This window comes from Larus michahellis, chromosome 9 (genome assembly GCF_964199755.1).
Source record: "Larus michahellis chromosome 9, bLarMic1.1, whole genome shotgun sequence".
Taxonomy (NCBI): domain Eukaryota; kingdom Metazoa; phylum Chordata; class Aves; order Charadriiformes; family Laridae; genus Larus; species Larus michahellis.
Window position 1 is genome coordinate 15,669,439 of NC_133904.1, and position 18,693 is coordinate 15,688,131.

At 37.5% G+C, this 18,693-nt stretch overlaps 1 protein-coding gene across 11 annotated transcripts in view; it reads left to right on the forward strand.

Moving 5' to 3' along the window:
* Nucleotides 1-18,693, forward strand: part of TCF12 (transcription factor 12) — a 165,289-nt gene that overhangs the window by 54,766 nt on the left and 91,830 nt on the right. For all 11 annotated transcript variants that reach the window (XM_074601842.1, XM_074601843.1, XM_074601846.1 and 8 more), the window contains one exon: nucleotides 975-1,077. In XM_074601842.1, the coding sequence (XP_074457943.1) occupies nucleotides 975-1,077 (103 nt within the window). The remainder of the gene's footprint in view (nucleotides 1-974; nucleotides 1,078-18,693) is intronic.

Below are 18,693 nucleotides of genomic sequence, written 5' to 3' on the forward strand. Positions count from 1 at the left end.
AAGGTTTACAAAATGCTTTTTAAAACTTTGGCTACAAAGGAGGTGCAGTTTTGAGTGCCAGGTCTGTCATGTTTTGGTACAGAAGAAGTGATTCAGTGCACATTTCATCAGTCTGAATGGCAAATACCACATTCATACTTTTTCATACATTTTGAAATGTACAAAAGATAATTTTAAGTAATTGGGTTAATTAAATATGTGCATCGTAGGGCTTCTGTGTTTTTCTGTCTCTGTACCTTTGGCTCGAGCTTTCAACGAGGCAGGATTTCCCCATTTCATAAGGGTCACTCCAAGCCTGCTACATTAGCTCTACTAATGCTGGAAAAGCGCAAACCAGTATTTCAGTTTGAGTGCTTGTTTGCAAATCGGGTGACGAAGTTGTTTATTTAATCACTATTTGGAAGTAAACCTTTCGTCAGCTATGCAGTTTAGTAATGTGATAGTGTCAAAATGCCTATTAATCTGTAACATTAATAGCAGGCTGCAAGGGGAGGTGGAATTTATTCTTCTCATTTGCACTAACATTTTTTTCCTAATGTCAGTGGCTCTTCCTGGCCTTTTTACTGCGTTGTTTTATTAATGCAAACAGAAACCTTAGGGAAAAAAAAATCAGTTGTGACTTCTTCAGACTAATTTTACTCTCTGGTTTGTGACTTAACACTAAGAGGATTCAAATATCAAAATATCTCAGTATTATTCGATTTTTTAGAAATATTGTCCATGAGGACACAGCTTATAAAGAAATATGTGGTTTCTTTTCGATGAGGGGTAAAGAAGAGAGGAAAAAAAAAAAAGGAGGGGGGGAGAAAGTAAAATGTGGGAAGGGAGTAATTTCTGTGAGATAGACCCGAAAGCCAACTTTTGTGATTAATGACCAATTGTGACTCTGCACATTTAATTAGGAAAGTGTCATTACACTCAATTAGCAGGGCTGCCAAATAATCTGTTTAATACTCTGGTCTTTTTTTCTCTAGGGTTTTGCAGACAGTCCTCATTACAGTGATCACTTGAATGACAGTCGATTAGGGCCCCATGAAGGATTGTCCCCGACACCTTTCATGAACTCAAATCTGATGGGTAAGTAGGTAATTCTTTACGAGTATCCCCTCAAAGCCTCTTTGGTCAGAAAGAGACATTTTTCATTCCCTTGTCTAGGCCTGATATGTCAAGCATCTGGAAGTTGCTCTGTTTCTTATAGCAATGCTGACTTTCCTACTGAAATCTTTTTATGTTGAGCAAATTCCTCATAAAAGCCATTGTCCAGGACTTTTTAGAAGGAGGAACCTAGAAAGCTGATACATGTTGATTTGATTTTTATGTTTCTCTTGAAAATTCTAAATTATTTTAAAGCAGAATCTCCCTTAATTTTTCTGAAAAGACATCTATAGCAATTCTTAATTTGTGCATTTAAAAAAAATAAATTACTATTTTTTTAACACTGTGGATTCCTGAACTACCTACCAATTTACTTTAGGCTTTTCCTCAGTTAGTAATTTAAGGGCCTTGCCTCTTATTTTTAATTTTTTAATTTCTTTGATATTTGTTGTATTAGAAACGCTGTTCCTTCTAAGAAATAGATGCAAACTCCTATTTTGCTAGGCAGTTGTTGTTAGTTCTTCCAGGCCTGTGGGTGTCCAACATTTTCTGCTTTTGAAACTGGAAAAAAAGCAAGCAAAATGTGTATTATATTGTGGGTTTAGGTATTCAAAGCTTTTTCTTCATGGCCTGAACTTTCGTGTTGCCTGAAATGTGTTCATTTATTGATGGTATTGTTTGAAACTCTTCTCCCTATTCCATTTTGGAGCATAAAAATGTTGATTTCAAAATATTTATTTATTGATTGACAATGCATGGTCTTAGGACAATTTTTTTCTTGTGTCTTAAACTTAGGGATGACTCTGAATGTTTGTTCTGAATTCATACAATTGACACTGTTTCACTTATGTATTCTGTGTGTTGTAGACATGACCTATTTTGTGATCTCAGTATTGTCCTTTTAAGACATAGCCATGGTAATCTAAGTGGATTACCTAAATCCAAATCCTGGTGGTCTGCAATTTCTTTTGGAAATCTTTCTACTTTGCTCAGTCTTTGTTTACTACTCTAATTTTCTCTGAAACGGAGGCGGACAAAGCACAGCTATTGCTGAAACCGAATTTTGTTTAAACCTTCATACAGGAACCTGAAAATATATAATTTTAAATTGACTGTCTCTGTAGTCTTTGTTTAGAGAGAGTACATGTCAATTAATGATACTTATATCTGAAAATAGTAAAGCTAAAATGTAGTTTCCCTTAGTTATTTTGATAGAGTAGAGCTGCCCTCGATACTGTTTCAAATATGTTGTCTTTTTTAAATACAGGAGACTAAAAAGACTTCAAGTTACTTCAATTGCTTTTCCAGTATTTTGATCAGTAACACGTATGGAATGGTTCTAGGCTTTGTAGCTGATTCTGATTTAACTTTACAAAAATATATAGCAAAGTTTGATTGAGATATATATATTTATATATTTTTATATATATTTTATATTTTTTTTTAATTTATATTATCAAAGACAAACTATTTGGTCATGCTTTTATTTGGAGCCATCCAATTTCTAAACAATATGTGCCTTTAAATATATGAAGAAAATAATTGGTGCAACTATATCTCCTTAGTTTTTCAGTTTTATTGAAGAGATGGCTAGGTGATTCCATTAGACATAATAGAATTACGTCATTAATTCAGATTTGAAAAGATGCCTGTGTTGAGATTGTTTTGTAGAGAGAATTAATGAATTACAAGATGCGTATGGTCAATCACTAACCCGAAGAAGCTGTGAGCCGAAATAGTTTTGTAAGACTTTATGGCTAACAGTTCTTCTGGATTTTATTTTGTTAGAGCAATAGTACTTAATTTCCTTCTATATGCAGCAAAGATGTATAGACAGCTTCCAGTGTATATCTTTAAGAAATGTAGACCTCAAAACTGTAGAAGCATGCTTCTAAAAGTATCCCACCTATGGTTCTTGGCTTGTCATAACAAATTATATTCATTTTACTTACATTACAGTATAGGATGCAGCTTTGTGTAACACAGTTTCACATCATGAATTTTTGCAGCATATCTTAAGTTTGATGCTGAAAGTTTGGAGAGAAGAATGATAAAAGCTACATAAAAACGTGGAGTAGTAGTTTTCTGTGTAGTACCACTATCTGTGTTTGGGTTTTTTGTCTCTTATTGAAAAGTAAAATTAAATTTCTTAAGTTTTTTAGGCAAAAAATATACAGTTTATTAATATCAAATTATGGACATGTTACCATAAACAGAATGAAAGCATACATTTTATTAGTTACTGTAGAGGCTATTTAATGCATTGATTCATTATTCTGTGATCTTCAGAGGTTAAAAGGAGATGGAGTCTCAGAACACGAACTCGAGGAGTTTATAGGAAATATCTCATTAGGCTAATAGGAGCGACAGAGCATCTAGAGTTCAACGCTGAAGAGCTGAAAAACACATCCCTTCCCAACATTGTATCATGACTGAAGTACATCTCTGAAATAGTTAAAAACTATTTAAAAAAAAAAAAGAGCAACAACATATTTCACCATTGCTGTCAACTCTTAAGAGCACCATTAAAAGAAAGAATTGTGTGTCAAGGGGATGTTGTTATTTTGTGTATTATGTTCAGCCGTAAGCATATTTGCCTGAAGAGATAGCGGATTATAAAGTGCCACTGTCTTTCATGATGGAGCTCTCAAACACTTTAATGATCTTGTACATTGCAAAAGAGAGAAATTTTGTCTAACAAGAGTTGATAATGATTCAATAATGAACAATTTGCCACAGAAAGATGCATTTCCATATTCATTTAGATATTTTTGAAGTGTTTTGCAGAGGAAGTAAAGCTATTATGTTGGATTGGTTAGTGTTCTTCACTAATGAATTCCAGAATTATCCTGTTGATTTGTTAGTATAAAAAAAGAAGGGCCGTTGCTTGTATTTTAAGTAAAACCACTGAATCCTCTTGGCACCAGCATAGTCGGCTAGTATCCATAGAGATAGGTAGAAAATCAGGCTAAGATATATTGGTGGTATTGTTGTAGCTCTGTTTAGACTGGATAATCTTTGCTTATTCAACATTTTCTGTTTTAATTACATTCTAGAAAACTATTCACAAAGATACCAGATCCCTTTCTCTGTAGTTATGTTGCCTTTTAGTAGTCGGCACTTGCAAGGAGAGGTCAGTTTTTGCTAGGACCCTTCAAGCATGTGGTATCTCTTGTACTGTTCCCTGGACTTTATTTTACTGAGCTTTTCTACTTCTGCTTATTGGGCAGAAAGGAAGGAGATCATTCTTGAATATAGTTTAAAGGGGTTTTTGTTGATCCTTCTTGAAAACTTGAAGTGGGTGGCTTCATTTCTTTTGTGTGTCTGTCTGTCCACGAGAGGTAGAAAGGATAAAGGCCAAACTTTTGTGCTCTGTGTTCGTTTGTCTGTGTACTACGCAGTTCCATGTGATAAAAAGTCATTAAACAATTTAGTCAATAGTGGATGAAAAGGTGGTGGTTGAACATAAGCTTGGCATGTTGAAATCAGTCCCTTGAATTAGAAAGAGAGATCATTCTTCCAAGTTTTCTTTCAACTACACTTCCTTGTTTTCTGTAACTCGTTGCTTTACAGTTTAATTGGGTTAAATTTTAGACCTCTGGGTGTTCCTGAGCTAGCCAGAGGGTTTGAAGATCTGTCAACCAGGATAACTGGAAACTGTCATAACCTGAAACTCTGAATGTGTAGGAATGGAAGATTTTAGATCATTTACATCTTCCCGACCTCGCTGACTCTAGTGGCCCAGCTGCAGGGTTGTAGTTACTAGATTATTTTATGTCATCTGTTGATGTTGTAACACTCACCTCTGTTAGTATCCTAGTGAGGTGGTGACTGTGCTCTTCTTCCTAACTAACTTTTGCTTCATGCTAGGTCCAGTCAGGATACTTTCTTATGGCCAGCGTTAAGAGTATGGAGGGCCTGACAGTGCAGGGAAGTCAAGACACATCAGTCAGTATTTACGAGGGAGGGAGTAGAAGCTTGTTACAGTAATTAGAGCTATAAACGAAGCAGATTGTTAATGAAAATATAATTTCTTATACTGTAACAATTTATGCTGTGAATATAAAGGGTAAGATTGATTCTTGTCCTGATTGAAATAAATAGGTGAAAGAACCAAACATAGTATATGCTTATGGAAGAAGAGAATACATTTTGGTTTTTTTGCAGTGCGGCTTCCTTTAATACACTTGAATCATGTGGGTGGTTTGTCATCAGGCTTCACAAAACTGGGCATGCAAGTAAATTTTACATATATACACCATTTATTTTACCCTCTGTTAGTGTTTAACGGTCTTGTACCAATGTTAGCAGCTGGTTAATAGGTATATGCTGGGTAGAAACAGCCGTGTGGAGCTCAGGGCGGCAGGAACGGAGAGGTGCTTGATGGGTTGAGGCCACATTCCATGAATTTTCAAAGGTAGTCTTCCGAGTTACTGTGAAACTAAAGACTCGTTTTGTGGATTTGTCATACAAATGAGAGATCAAGATCTGGACTGGGATGCCTTCTGAGTTTAGAGTTACTGTTCTTTTAATTGACTTGATTGCCTGATGCTGTAGGTTTGTAAGAGTGGCTGTGCTTCTGCCAGTGTGTCTTTCAAACTTTTGAAATTACTGTGTCTCATTTTTATCGTAAAATGTATGGTTTGCCTTGTAAGTTAAATGTTCCAGTTGGCTTGGATAGAGTGGTAAGGATTTTTAAAGATGAACATTAGGGGCATTTTTTGAAGGAACGTGGTAGATGGCTGAAGCCTCTGTAAGCTTGCCAGTATAGATATTGCTTTTGAACAGGTAATATAAATCTTTTCAACCTTAATTTGGGAAAGGTTATTCTCAGTAAGAGGAGAGGCTTTTGAACTTTAAAATACAGTTAAAAGAAGGCATGCATCTGAATTGTTCCTCAGTTAAGAATCTAAATAATCTTCAGGCAGACTACTAGTTTTCTTCCTCACTAGTACTTCAGTAAAAGAATTTTGGAATCAAAGAGGTAGAGCTTATTATCAAATGACTTTATGATGGTGAAGGCAACAACAGGAAGTAAGCAAGGGTAAAGAGTTATTAAAATGGCAAATGTTAATAATAATGCCATTATATTTTTTGCTAGGAATCTTTTACCTTTTAGGAAGGGAGAGGGCAGATGCGAGTAGTGAGTTGGCAGACCTTGTGTTTGTCCAAAATAATAGTTAGATTTCCTTGAATTGCCTTCTGTAATCACTACTAATTTAACACATGGAATAAAATAGGCATCACAATGGAAATTATCTCCAGAGACATGACTAATGGCAAGATTGATCTGAAATAATTTATATGCGGTTACATCAGTATTAACTCGGAGAATGGTGGGGACAGAGTATTTCGAATCCTTCAGAGAATTCTTTAGGAAGAAAGAGGAAAATGTTAACAGAAGAAAAGGAAAAAGTAGGGGCACAATAAAAGATTATGACAAGTGCTTCAGTTCATCTCATTTTACAGGAGTAGGGCAGTAAGTTGAAAGAAAATTGTAAAAGGTTAGCTAATAAGCTTCACATAGTGTATAATTATCTGTTGAATATTGTTGTAGACTAAGTTCAGAAAACCTTTTGTTAGTAAAAAAGACACAAGCATAAGATCATCCACAGTTACAATACTTAGGGGTACAAGTCTCCTGCTCTGAGACACGGGTCCACCACAAGCCATAGATTATAAACTTCCCATGCTGTTTTCCCTTTTCAGTAACTGGCATCTTTCAGCAGCATCGTGTTTACGTTTTATCGAATCACTTATTGTTTTGATTATTGAGGCTAAAAGTATCAAGATGCCAACTCATATGTATGTAAGACATAATGGCTACTTTTCCCAAAGTTAGCATTGACATTGTTTCACCCCAGTAAAGCTTCATATTTTGTTGCTTCAGGTAGGCTTATGTTGTTTCTAAGAAATAGTTTTTTTCCAAATCATGGCGTATTAGAAATCTAGCAAATAGAATATTTACATTTAAATTTCCTTCTAAGAATTCTTATTTTCCTTTTGGGGCATGTCACTGTGCTTAATTGCTTGATTGACACTTTTTATCAAATATTATAGTTTGGCTAAAAGCCTAATGTGAATTTTATACTATTTTGTTGTTTATAATGAAAATTTCAAACCCAGAGTAATGTTTTAAGTTTAAATTTTGATGATTTGTTCCTCTCTTCCAGATAATTACATGTATCATTTGCTTCATGTGTGAATGTATAAAATCTCCATAAGTTGAGGTCCACCCCTGCCCCCCTCTCTTTTTTTTTTTTTTTTTTTTTTTTAATGCTGACAGTGCACGTGATCTTTTGTTCTGGGCTGTTTCTGGATCTGGCTGTGTGGTGGCTCCAGTGGGCAGAGGCAGGTTCTCAGCAGCTGAACCTGTCAAACCTGGGCCCTGACCTGCTGCTGGCTGCTGATGCTTTCCAGAGTCGCAATGTTTTCTATCTGTTGGTACAGTTTCAGATTTATCTTTTTTCTTTTTTCTTTTTTTTTTCCCCAGGTATTACATTAAATAAATTCAGCTCACACCAAAGAATTGCTCTCATCTGCTCTTCATTTTCCTTTTGTGGAAGCTAATGGGTTTCTGGGAAATTAAATTACACAGTCATTTAGTGACAGTGCTAAGTGCGGGGCATTTTTACCCTTGGGTTTTTGCTCACAAGAGTGTGTGTTAAGCTTAGTTTTCCCTTCTGTTTACAGTGATATTTGAATCAAATAGCTTTCCTAACATTTCTTTAAACACAGTAAATACCTCAAGGCTTCCTACGAATGCATCAGGGAGCTGGCATCCCCTGTAATGCTGCGCTGTAGCAGGTGTCCATCTGCTGGTGCCTGCTCGCCATGGAGACCTTCACCCTCCTCCTAGTTGGCAGCTATGGCAGAGGGTCCCCCACTGACTCTCCTCAGGTGGGGCTCAGCTGGGGCTCGGCCAGGTAGGTGCTGCCTGCTCCCTGCCTGCCCTCAGCAGCCCCTAGCGCAGGAAGGGGAAGGTGCACATCTCCAAATCGCTGTTGGAGCCCTTGTCAGGCTTAGTCTGCAGTGCTGTGGTTCAAGAAAAAGAAAAAAAAAAAGAAAAGAAAAGAAATTTTTTTCTTTCTGGCAAGTAAGTGAAGAAATCTGTCCTTGAAAAATCCATCAGACGATGCAATCAAACACGGTGCTAGGAAGAGTCACTGATGCCTTTTCACGGGGTGCCACCAGTGCCTTCTCAGGGGTCTCCGCAAACCCGCAGTGTGTCCCACAAGCTGAACTTGCACTTCTGGTGGCCCTGGGCAGTAGCATTGATTGCACTGTGTGCTAATGGGAGAAAAAATGGGACCTGGTGTTAATCGTGTGAGTGGAAGATGAAATGTTGCGTTCTTCAAAAAGGTCTCATTTATGCCTAAGCCCAGAACTTTTGTTGTATTAAGTACTTCTGAATTGCCAGTCTGGGAATTTAAATATGCAAGTCTGCGGCTTTTACATTCTGAAGTATTTTAGTTCTGATAAAATTTGTTCCGAAAAGCTTGTTTTTTAGTTAATGCAGACTGATACATATGAGTGTTGATTTATTCACAGTGTACTCTGCCTCTGAAAAGGAGACTAAATAGTAATCTGATGAAATTTTTAAGTCTTGCATTTCCTCTTTGTTACAACATGTCAGTTTAGCTGCTGTAGGGTATGTTTATCTGTTACAAGGCTCATCAGTGCGTGAAATGCTGAAAGGGCATATTTCTCTCCTGTGGTTCCTGCCATCCCTGGGCACTTGTAGATGTGTTCCAGTGGATGGGATCAGCTGGGTGAAACTGGAGGATTTTAAATTTCAGTCTGTCTGAAGGCGCCAAGCTCCTTTCCAGAGAAAAGGAGGAGGGGGTGACGCTTTCCCATGCTGGGGACATAACTTCCCCATGAGGCAGTTGCTCAGGGATCTACATAATAACTATTATCCTGTTCAAATAGGAGGCTGTAGAAAGCTCACTGGTGATTAAAAGATAATTTTGTAATTTTTCATGGCTTGTCTTTGTTTTGCAATAAAGATGTTTGCTTATCGCCAGGTGCATAAAAATCATTTACTTAATCTCTGTTTCATTCCATTAATTTTTTTTCATTCTTGGTGCATGTAGCTGTAGCCTGTCAATTGCTAGCAGTCCAATTTTTAATAAATGCAGCAGCCTGTAGCCAGCGATTAAATTCTGAACTGATCAGCCAAAATGGTGTAACTAGGCTGCTTGTGCCAAAACAAGTGGCTTTTGTGATTTGGGGCCATATAGTATTTGCATTAATATGATTTGAAGTTGTTTAATAGTTTTATTTAGAGACTGTGTTTTAGGGAGTCAAATGTTTGTTCCTGCTGGAAACCTGACTTTGTTTAGATACATAGACAAACACCTCAGAACAGAAAAGAGAAGAAATTGAACAAGCCTATAAAAGATGTAAATTTATTTTTTAGGTGCATGAAGGTGTTGGATCTCTAATACTGTTGGTTTTGTGAGTTGTCTGATTGGCCACTGCATTTTCCCTAGAGTTGTAAGCTGCTGTGGGTGTGCAATGTATCACCTATATAGTGGATTAATGGAACGAGTATCATGAAAAGAAAACACAGGTTTTTTTATTTGCTTTTGAAAATAATGTTTGGACACTTTCACTTCAGCCCAATATTGCACCGAAGTTTTGTTTCTGAAAAGTGGGTGAAGGATTTTGGTGTGATGGAAATGTGCAGGAGACCAGAGAAATGACAACTCAATCTGTTAAGTGATGGCATTATCTTGCTTTATTTGCGAGGCTTTCTTGGTTGCCATCTTCTGATGCTTTGCTGAAGGCTACCAGTGCTGTGGCTTTCAGACGGGTGTTCGGCTTCTGTCGCTCTAATGCATATATGTATGTTGGAAAGTTGGCTGAAAATTCTGTGGAGTTATTTCTTGGGCAGCCAGGTGGAGGGTCACTTTGAGAAAGCGAAACCTTATTATCTGTACATGTGGAAGCTTCACCAGGATGGCATTTGGTGGAGGGAGGGTGCTGGTTGGTTGGGGTTTTTTTGGAAGATGCCTGCAGGGGCCCCCTATCCGAAGATGAAATAGGAGAGAGTTGATACATCATTTTATGGGATGTTGTGTTATATACAGTATTAAAGAAACTGATGGTATTTGGGATTACTGCTACTGATTCCTTTAAAGAAAGCAGCAGCCTTAAGTTCAGTGATGAAATAAAAAAGGTTCATTGAACTGGGAATGGGGAAGAAACACAGCAACTAAAATAAGTTGGGACTGATTTTACAGTTTTTCCTAAAACTGCTGAGGTCTGGCCGTAAGCCTTACAGGTGGTTGGGAACCAAGCACACTAAAATGTGTAATGTGTAAATGTAAAACGTATAAATTCAAATTGGGATTGTACAGCCATGTGCAAAACCAGTACTATCATTACAAGAACTGTAATGAATTTTAGTTGCCTTCCCAGTGCAATAGTGACCTGTAAAACAAGCCTGATACTCTGGGCACCAAGTGCAGTCAGAACGAATAAGGCGTATTGCAATTTCTTCCTCTTCTACAATGGGACGTAGAAAGCAGAAGTCGTGAGAGTAATGTGTGACTTGTTAACAGTCTCGTAAGCTTCAGGGCTGATCCCTGGGGTCTGCATTGCATACCTAAGTGCATGACTGCATCAAATAAATCCCTATCATGTTTTTAAAAAGTTCTGCAGAGATAGGAAAGAGCATGTGTGTACAGTCTTTATAGGGGTACTGTGGTTTTAAGTACATTTGCTCCATCGTAGGAGCAAAGTGAAGTTTGCCTTACTATTTTGCTGTGATAAATAACACTTCCGTTTCTGCTTTGATTCACTTCTTTCTTATGACATCATTTATTTGTTTCACATATTGCTAGTCCATTACAAGCTGTCACCTCGGATTTAATTTATTTATATCTTTATTTGCAGTCTTGAGGTACTTTCCAACTTAAAAACTACAGGCTGATTGACCTACTTGAATAGAGATTTACAAAAAATAATTCCTTACACAACCATATATCTTAAATATGCCTTACCTATCTTAAAAGTCACATTGCCTTATGAAATACTGTAGGGAATCTTCTGATCACATCACCCTAATTTCAAAGGAGTTCGCAGAAGCTCATGTGTGTTATACTACAGAAAGCATTTAACACACCTTAGTATTTTACTTAGTCAAAAAATGGTAGGTTTTTTTGCATATTTTCTTAAGTTATTTTTCTTTAATTTAGAGGAGAATTTGTTTCCATGTTGGTGTGTTGCATTATTATACAGCTTTGAGTTTGAAAGATACAGAAATTGGTACAGATATGCAAGATCAGAAACTGAGCTCTTGCTTATTTTCTGGGATACAATTCTGTGTGTCTTTGGGCTTGGAGAAATCCCTTCACCTGCTGTGAATTAGATCTTTCTTCTCGGTGATAGGTGAGGGGATTTTTTTTTTTCAGCAGTGCTGTGTTCTGAGGAGAAAGATCTGCCAATATATTTTGCCATCACTGAAACAATTTTTCTTTACATCTTCTGGGACTGATATTTTTAAGCTTAAGATAAATGTCACTGTCATTGCTAGTGTTTAAAATACTACTTTATAAATAACAAAACTGAGAAATCCACATGCCACTTTTTTCAGGTGTCTGAATCTGTGACTTTTTGGGGGTACTTTGGGTTGAGCTGTGAGAGCAGAAGCTGAAGGACTTGCTCACCATGCCATGCTGCATTGTTCTTGCCCGTCGTGCCGGGTGCTCGGGGGTCATTCACTTCTATTTGGTGACTGAGTGGTGGGAGGAGGAGCCATGATTGGCTTCTCTTCCTGGTGCTTGGCTGCATTTCCTTTAATTTTTTTGTTCGCTGCTTTTATTCATCGATGACAATTTATAAACAGTGAGTGTTTCACAATGATTTCAGCCTCGAGAGCCAAACAACTGTATGATTTTCTTCCTTTGTTTGACCGCTATCTGGCACTAAGCCACATGCACCATTGTAGTGACTATTTTTGTCCAGTATATGTGTATATTCTTTATCTCATTTATATTTTTGCTATTACATTAGAAATTTATCTTCCTAGAAATGTGGTTTGAAAGGTACATGGTAAAAAACCCAACAACTTTATAAAGCTGTTAAACAAATTGAGTGTAAACCCATTCCTACCAGGATACAGTAAAGGGAGAGGGGCCAGAAGAGAAATACTGCTGGCTTTCATTGGTTCAGTGGCACAGTTGCAAACTATGAAAAGGAACATGATTTGTGAAGGAAAAAGTCCATGTGTTTCTCCAGTTGGGAACCGTTTTACGTAGGGTAGTTTGCTTGTGTATGCACAATAAGCAGTGGGCTTTCAGCAATATATTTAGAACAGTGTAAAGGTAAAGAACACTTTTTTTTTTTTAAATATAGAGGATTTTCAGTATTGCTTTATCCATTTTACCTACATAGAAGAAAATTTGGAGCACAAATGTCTTGAATCAAGACAGTGACTTCAGCTGGCTCTGTGGTGCTGGGCTGATGTGCTGCAGCAGGTGGGAGAGAAGCTGTACCCCTCCCAGGCTCTGCCTCCTCCCCAGCGCTGACACTGCCGGGGCTCGTGAGACAGACATAGTGCGAATGCCAGCAAACCGATGTGAAATAAAACACCAAATTGAAAGGCAGTGATTCATCGGGAGAAAATGTTATCCAGGCCCCAATAACTTTTTTTTCCTTCTTTTAAGCTGTGCTCTAAAGCATCCTTATTCCCTTGATAAGCAATTTCAGCACCGCTATTGAACCGAAAGCTATGTTTTTAAAGTTGCCGCTGCCCTTCTATCAGATCTCTCTTATTTTCTTGATGGTACTTTTATGTTGCTTTCTTGGTTGTTAATGCAACACAATTATGTGTCGTTGGTCCAATTTATTTCCTTCCAAAAATGCCAAAACATCAGAGGTAGAAAATAGCATAAACTGTAATTTACACAAAAATTGTCCACAGAGTCCTCTGTCTTCAAATCTATAGAGAATAATTTTACTGTAGTTTTACTGGGCGGTTAAACCTGCATTTTTGTCCCTTGAACGCACCCATCTGGATCAGTCCACGGTTCCACCTGAGCACTTCCATCAGGCTCCCACTCAGCTGCACTTTGGGATTTTTTCCCATCTTTACCTGGCTTGTCTGTCTGCCTTGGTCTGTTGGCTTTTTTGACTGTTTTAGGAAAGGCAATTTTTTGTGGTTTTGTGCAGATGTGTTGCTCCTTGTAGATATATTTTTCTTTTTATTTCCTTCTTCTTAAATATAAAGAAAATTAAGTTTTTAATTCTTGTTATGCTCTGTTGTTACTTACAGTATGGTACTTCTTTGGTTCTAGCACCTGACTATTGAAATTCATAGTGTCTCCTTTGCCTTTGCTCAGGGGTTTTGTGGTTCTTTCTCTGTGCGCCTGTTACTGGCCAGTGCTGTGGGTGGGATACCATGGCAGAGTCGTCTGTCTTCTCTTCCATTGTGGGGCTTTTTGCTTGTTCGTGAGATGTTTGTACATTCAAAACTGGTATCTTCTAAATGGTCTTTAAGTGCAGATTCTGACCCGGATGCTGTGTAGCATAGTAAATATTCTTCTTCCCAGGATGGATTACTGTGCAGTAGATGTGGAATATCAAAACCGTTTGTTCTTATATTGCGGTGGAGGTGTAGTAATGCATTCTCTGATCCTCTGCTAGAAGACATAGAAGTTGTGGTGAATGGACAAGAGGATAATAAAAGCCACTATAGGAAAATATGTTTTAAAGGGGAAAAATAATCCTATATTGCTGGCCAACTTCTAAACAAACCTGCAAGGCTACGGCTTAGATGTGTTGGAGGAAGGAATATGAGCCAGATGTTAAAATATCCTTTGGTTAGACTCTGAAAGAGTGAGTTTGAATGCAAAATTGGTAAATATTTGCTTATTCCTATGTTAGGTCAACAGGGAAACTTCATAGTTCTCCACTGCAAAAAGCAAATTCACATATGCATTTTAGTGTCCAGTATTTTGTTATTTAAAACATGTCCTTTTTACTGAAGCTTCTGAGATGTGCGTGGCTGCTTTTCAGAATGCTTGATCCCTTGTAGCATGTACCATGCTGCTCAAGGCAAGAATCTTTGGATGTCACAGTCATCTTGCCACACATGATGAATCACTTTGCCTAAAGATTTTCTGCCCACAAAGCCTCTGGGGTGGCTCTGTCTCCCTAAGGATGTTCTGTTTGAGTAGCCATCTGAGCTTGCTCTCCTCTGACCAGCTTAGAAAGTACTAAATCTAAACTTTTTCACATTTTATTTCTGCTTGTAAATAACAAAAGGGGTCATATCATATAAATACATATGCAGAGGACACTGCTGACCAAAATCAGAAATAAGGCACAAAAAAGAACTAGTTGGGCTTTAAAAAGACAATATCACTTTAAACTTCTTTTGTTTGAAGTGGTTTGGTTTTTTTAATTTAATCTGTTACGAGAATCATGTCAAGTGATTGTAACATCAGGATACTGTTCCAAATGTGTTATCCTGTTTTTTTCTCTTTATTTTCCTTCTTTTTATTGGCTTATTGCTAATAAGCTGACATGTGTAATGAGTTTCATAGGTTTCCTCATTGTGTCTCTCTTTGGATATACTCTTTGGTTGCATTGGCCTGTGAGGCAGGATTAGTGGCAGCTGGTAATAAAACCTGAAGTTCCAAGATACTGAATAGATACCTGGTCAACTCTCTCCTTTCAGGGGTCTATAAATCTCCTGTGGGGAGCCTGGGCGACATTTTAAAAATATATCTTCATGTTTTTAGGATTTAATGCAATTCATGCTTTTTAAGTAGCTCAAAATTTGTAGCAGGTAAACTTAAATTCACATCTGGTTGTTCAGTTTTCAGATTCAGCGGTCTAAACCAGTACGCATTGACTCTTTTGTTGTAGCATGAGGTGTCTTACATATTTTTGCAAATTTATAGTAGTAGTATGTCAGCAAATAAGACATAGGAATTGACAAACTACAGCAAGTAAACTTTGTTTTGAGCTTTCTCTTTTTTTTGTTCTTAATTATTCACATTCTTGCCCTTCCTGCCTTTTTACTTTTTGCCAATACATATTCCTGTTTTGTGCCCTTCCCATGTGATCAGTGGAGTCCCCAATGCTCTGTGTTGCCTGGTCAAGCTCTGGTGTTGTGAGGAGGAGGTGGCCTTTCGCCTTCTCTACTCCCCGCCCCCCACCCTCCCCCCCACCCCGAGAAAATCCACCTGTTCTTCACAAGCAGGCTTTTGCAGTGATTCAAAAAGGGAGTGGAAATGTAACTGCAAATTATTAGGTGGCCATATTTCATCTTTTGCCTTTCTACACAGAACTACCTTTTCTAACTTAATGCTGCCTTTCTCCTTTCTCTCCTGTTGACCCTTTTCAAATACTTGCTTGAATAAGCGTTGTTGGGGGAGCTGCTCATCTATCTATTTTCTGTTTTGGAAGACAAATCCAAATAAAAAATTTGCCCTTTTTTCCCCAAGGATATTGATTTTCTTTTTTTGGAATAACTATCCATCTTGCAGAAAATATTTTCATTATCAAAATAAATTTTAAAAAAACCAAACCCTTAGCCTCAATGTAATTCCAGCTCTTCTTTGCAATGAGACTTTTACCGATAGAAGATAAATTCTTGGTCCTTTTCCTGATTTTTTTTTTTTAATTTTTATTTTATTTCTGATATAAAATTTTAGTTCTGTTAGCTTTTTTACATCTGCAACTTTGACAGCTACTGGAAATTCTTAAATATATGCAGTCTATGTCACAGTGGAAAAAAAAAAAAAGTATTGGGATGAAAATTTTATTTAATACCTGAAAGTATAGCATGATTACTTATAAAAATGCTTATTTTGAAGTCAAAGCCAGTTATGCTTGCCCAAGGTTTAATATTCTTTTTTTATAATGAATCCAGCTGTGAAGCCTGAATGGAAATCAGACAGCTTGATGCCAGCAGCTGATCATAAGGAATCCAGTTAGGCAAAACATAAAACGAATAGATTTTGTTGACCCTGGGTAAAGCTGCGTAACGCCAGTATAGATGATGAGTTAAAAGGGACCAGTTCAGCAGTAGCTTGTATCTAAACTTCAGTGCATTCAATTTAGCTGGGTTTGTATGTTTCTCTAGTAGTTAAAGAACATTCTTAGTGGAGTTACAAATTTTCTTTGGATCTGAATGCTTAAAAGAATTGCATTTTCTAAGGGAAGTATACCCTAATTTTAGCTATGTTTTCAGTTTGCAGTTTTATTTGTTGAATGCATTTTGTAAAGCTTTTTTAAATATTTAGCAAATGTGCATCTTTTGCTTGTTAGGATAACATTTGCATTGACTGCGTCTTATTGAACCATTTTTACTCAGGAAATCGCAAAACTCTTTCAGTCTTAACTATTGACTGTGAAGTTCCGTCACATTTTTACCTCTCTCTATTGTAAGTACTAATTTTGCTATATTTGCAATACTGTGAGTGCTTCTTGCAGAAATCCACTTCAGGGTAGCCTTGTAGCCAGTTATCATTGCGCTGACAAGAGGGTTGTTATTTTTTTTTTATAACTGTTTTGTTGATTGACTTCTAGCTCCCTCTTTCCAAATAGTGGTGCTTGTCTAATTTTTAGTGAATGAATAAATCAAAGCTGCTTCTTACAGAATAAATTTTACTAATCTATGCACTACATACTTGTGAATTATATATGTTTTATTGATGACTTTGCTTCTGTGTATTTCAGGGGTAAGAGTCGTAGTATGAGCTAATCTTCACTGGAGTCCTTTGCTATAGGAAATGTCTCGGGAGTTATGTGTTGTTCTGTTTATGGATTAAAATTCGTGTTGTCATGACTCCTTCATTGATTTGAACAAACTGATTAAAATCTGTTACTCTTCTCTTGATGTCCTTATAGCCTATATAGTTGAAATAACAACTGGATCCCCGATGCCTGTGCCGTGCACTTTTTAGAACTTGTTTTCAGAAGTTCACTAACGTTTGTTGCTGGTGCATTTCTTGCTGTCTATGTGGAATTCCCCTTGCTCACAAGCAGTGCCACCTTTTGCCATCCTGGAATACCCTTTCTTTTGAAGTTTCTCTGATAAATCTTGCCCTTTTGTGCGCTTGTTTCCATGCGTTGAGCTGAACCCTCACTTTCTATGTATTAGGTCTTTTAGGTATAATTATGTCTCAAGCAAGCAAACCCCAATCCTTTCCCACCTTAGTCAATGGGAAGAGAGGCTCAGCTTTGTCTGTCCCATAAGAGGTTTGGTGCCTCCTGCCGGAGACACGTGTGTCCTTGGCTTCATGTGTGCAGCAATTCAGCACAGGGATGGGAGGTGAGGTGCTCAGGCTGGCCTGGGCTCTTGTTCTCCCTTTTTCCTGATGTTTCCAGGTAAGGGTAAGCTTTACTGAGGCTCTTTGATTTTGGATGAGATTCTTTGTCCAACTCCTCCCAGCCCTTTCCATTGTGAATGTCACCAGCTGTTAGGTTTTTGCCTCTTAAGAGATATCAAGTCTGTAGCATAGCCATCAGCTTGCCCTGTGTTGCATATGAAGTGTGACTAATATTAGTGCTTAATTCATTACATGACACTTTTCACTTCTTTTCAAGAGCTTTCAAAATAAAAGAAGCTGAACTTAATCTAAAAAATTGATCTTATTAAAGAAGATATTCTGATCTTAACACTGTAAGTTCCCCAGATACTACAGTGATTAGCATTCTGTAAGTGCCCGGAATAGAACTGGTCATCAGGCCCTTAATTTAATGATTTATTGATTAATGATTTTTGTATTCTAGTGAGGGAGAACACTTCCTGATCTGCTGCTGGTCAACATAATTCTGCAAAAGGATGTGAATATTCCTTTGATATTACTCATATTTGTTCTTTAACCCTTCTGTGCTCCTCTGTCTAACAACGCCAAGTCTGACAGCTTCTTGTTGTGTGAAGCTTTTGGAATACAGGACTCGGATTTGGCTCTGTGAAAAGGTGAATCGTACCAAAACTGAATTGAGAGCAAATACAAAAGGTTTTCTGTATTTCTCTGAGATCTTTGAGATTGGGAAGAGAGGAAGCCAGGGAAAGAAGATAAAAGGGCCTGCAGCAGTACAAATCACCAAATGATTTGGATTCTAACTATAAAAAAAAAATGTGCTTTCCGCTTCTGACATGATTTTTTTCCCTTCCTTGTATTAAAGTATGCTGTAATCCCTTTGTGTAGCCTCCTGGATGGGAAGGGAGGAATTGCCATTGGCCTGAAGCAACACTACAGAGTGTTGCTCCCACCTAACAACTATGTTCTTATCGTGCCACTAAACTTATTTCTCCAAGTACTTCTCAGCAATTCATGCCTGAAAGCAAAGCTGAGGTGGTTCAGCAGATGCTAGACTTGCCTGATTTAACTGTATCACTCAGATGCGTCTGCTCTTCATACAATTAATGTAAGAAGAACAAAAGTAAAACAAAGCTCTTGGCTTTGATACCAAAGGGGGAAGTCCTGCCTACCTGGGCACTTACGGCATTCTAAACCTGAAAAGTGCATAGTAATTGTTTGTTTAATCTTTTCCATTTCAGTTGCAACTCATTTGACTTTTAGCCCCAAGGCATAACGTAATTTCAAGAGAAGATGCACTCCTTGTCAC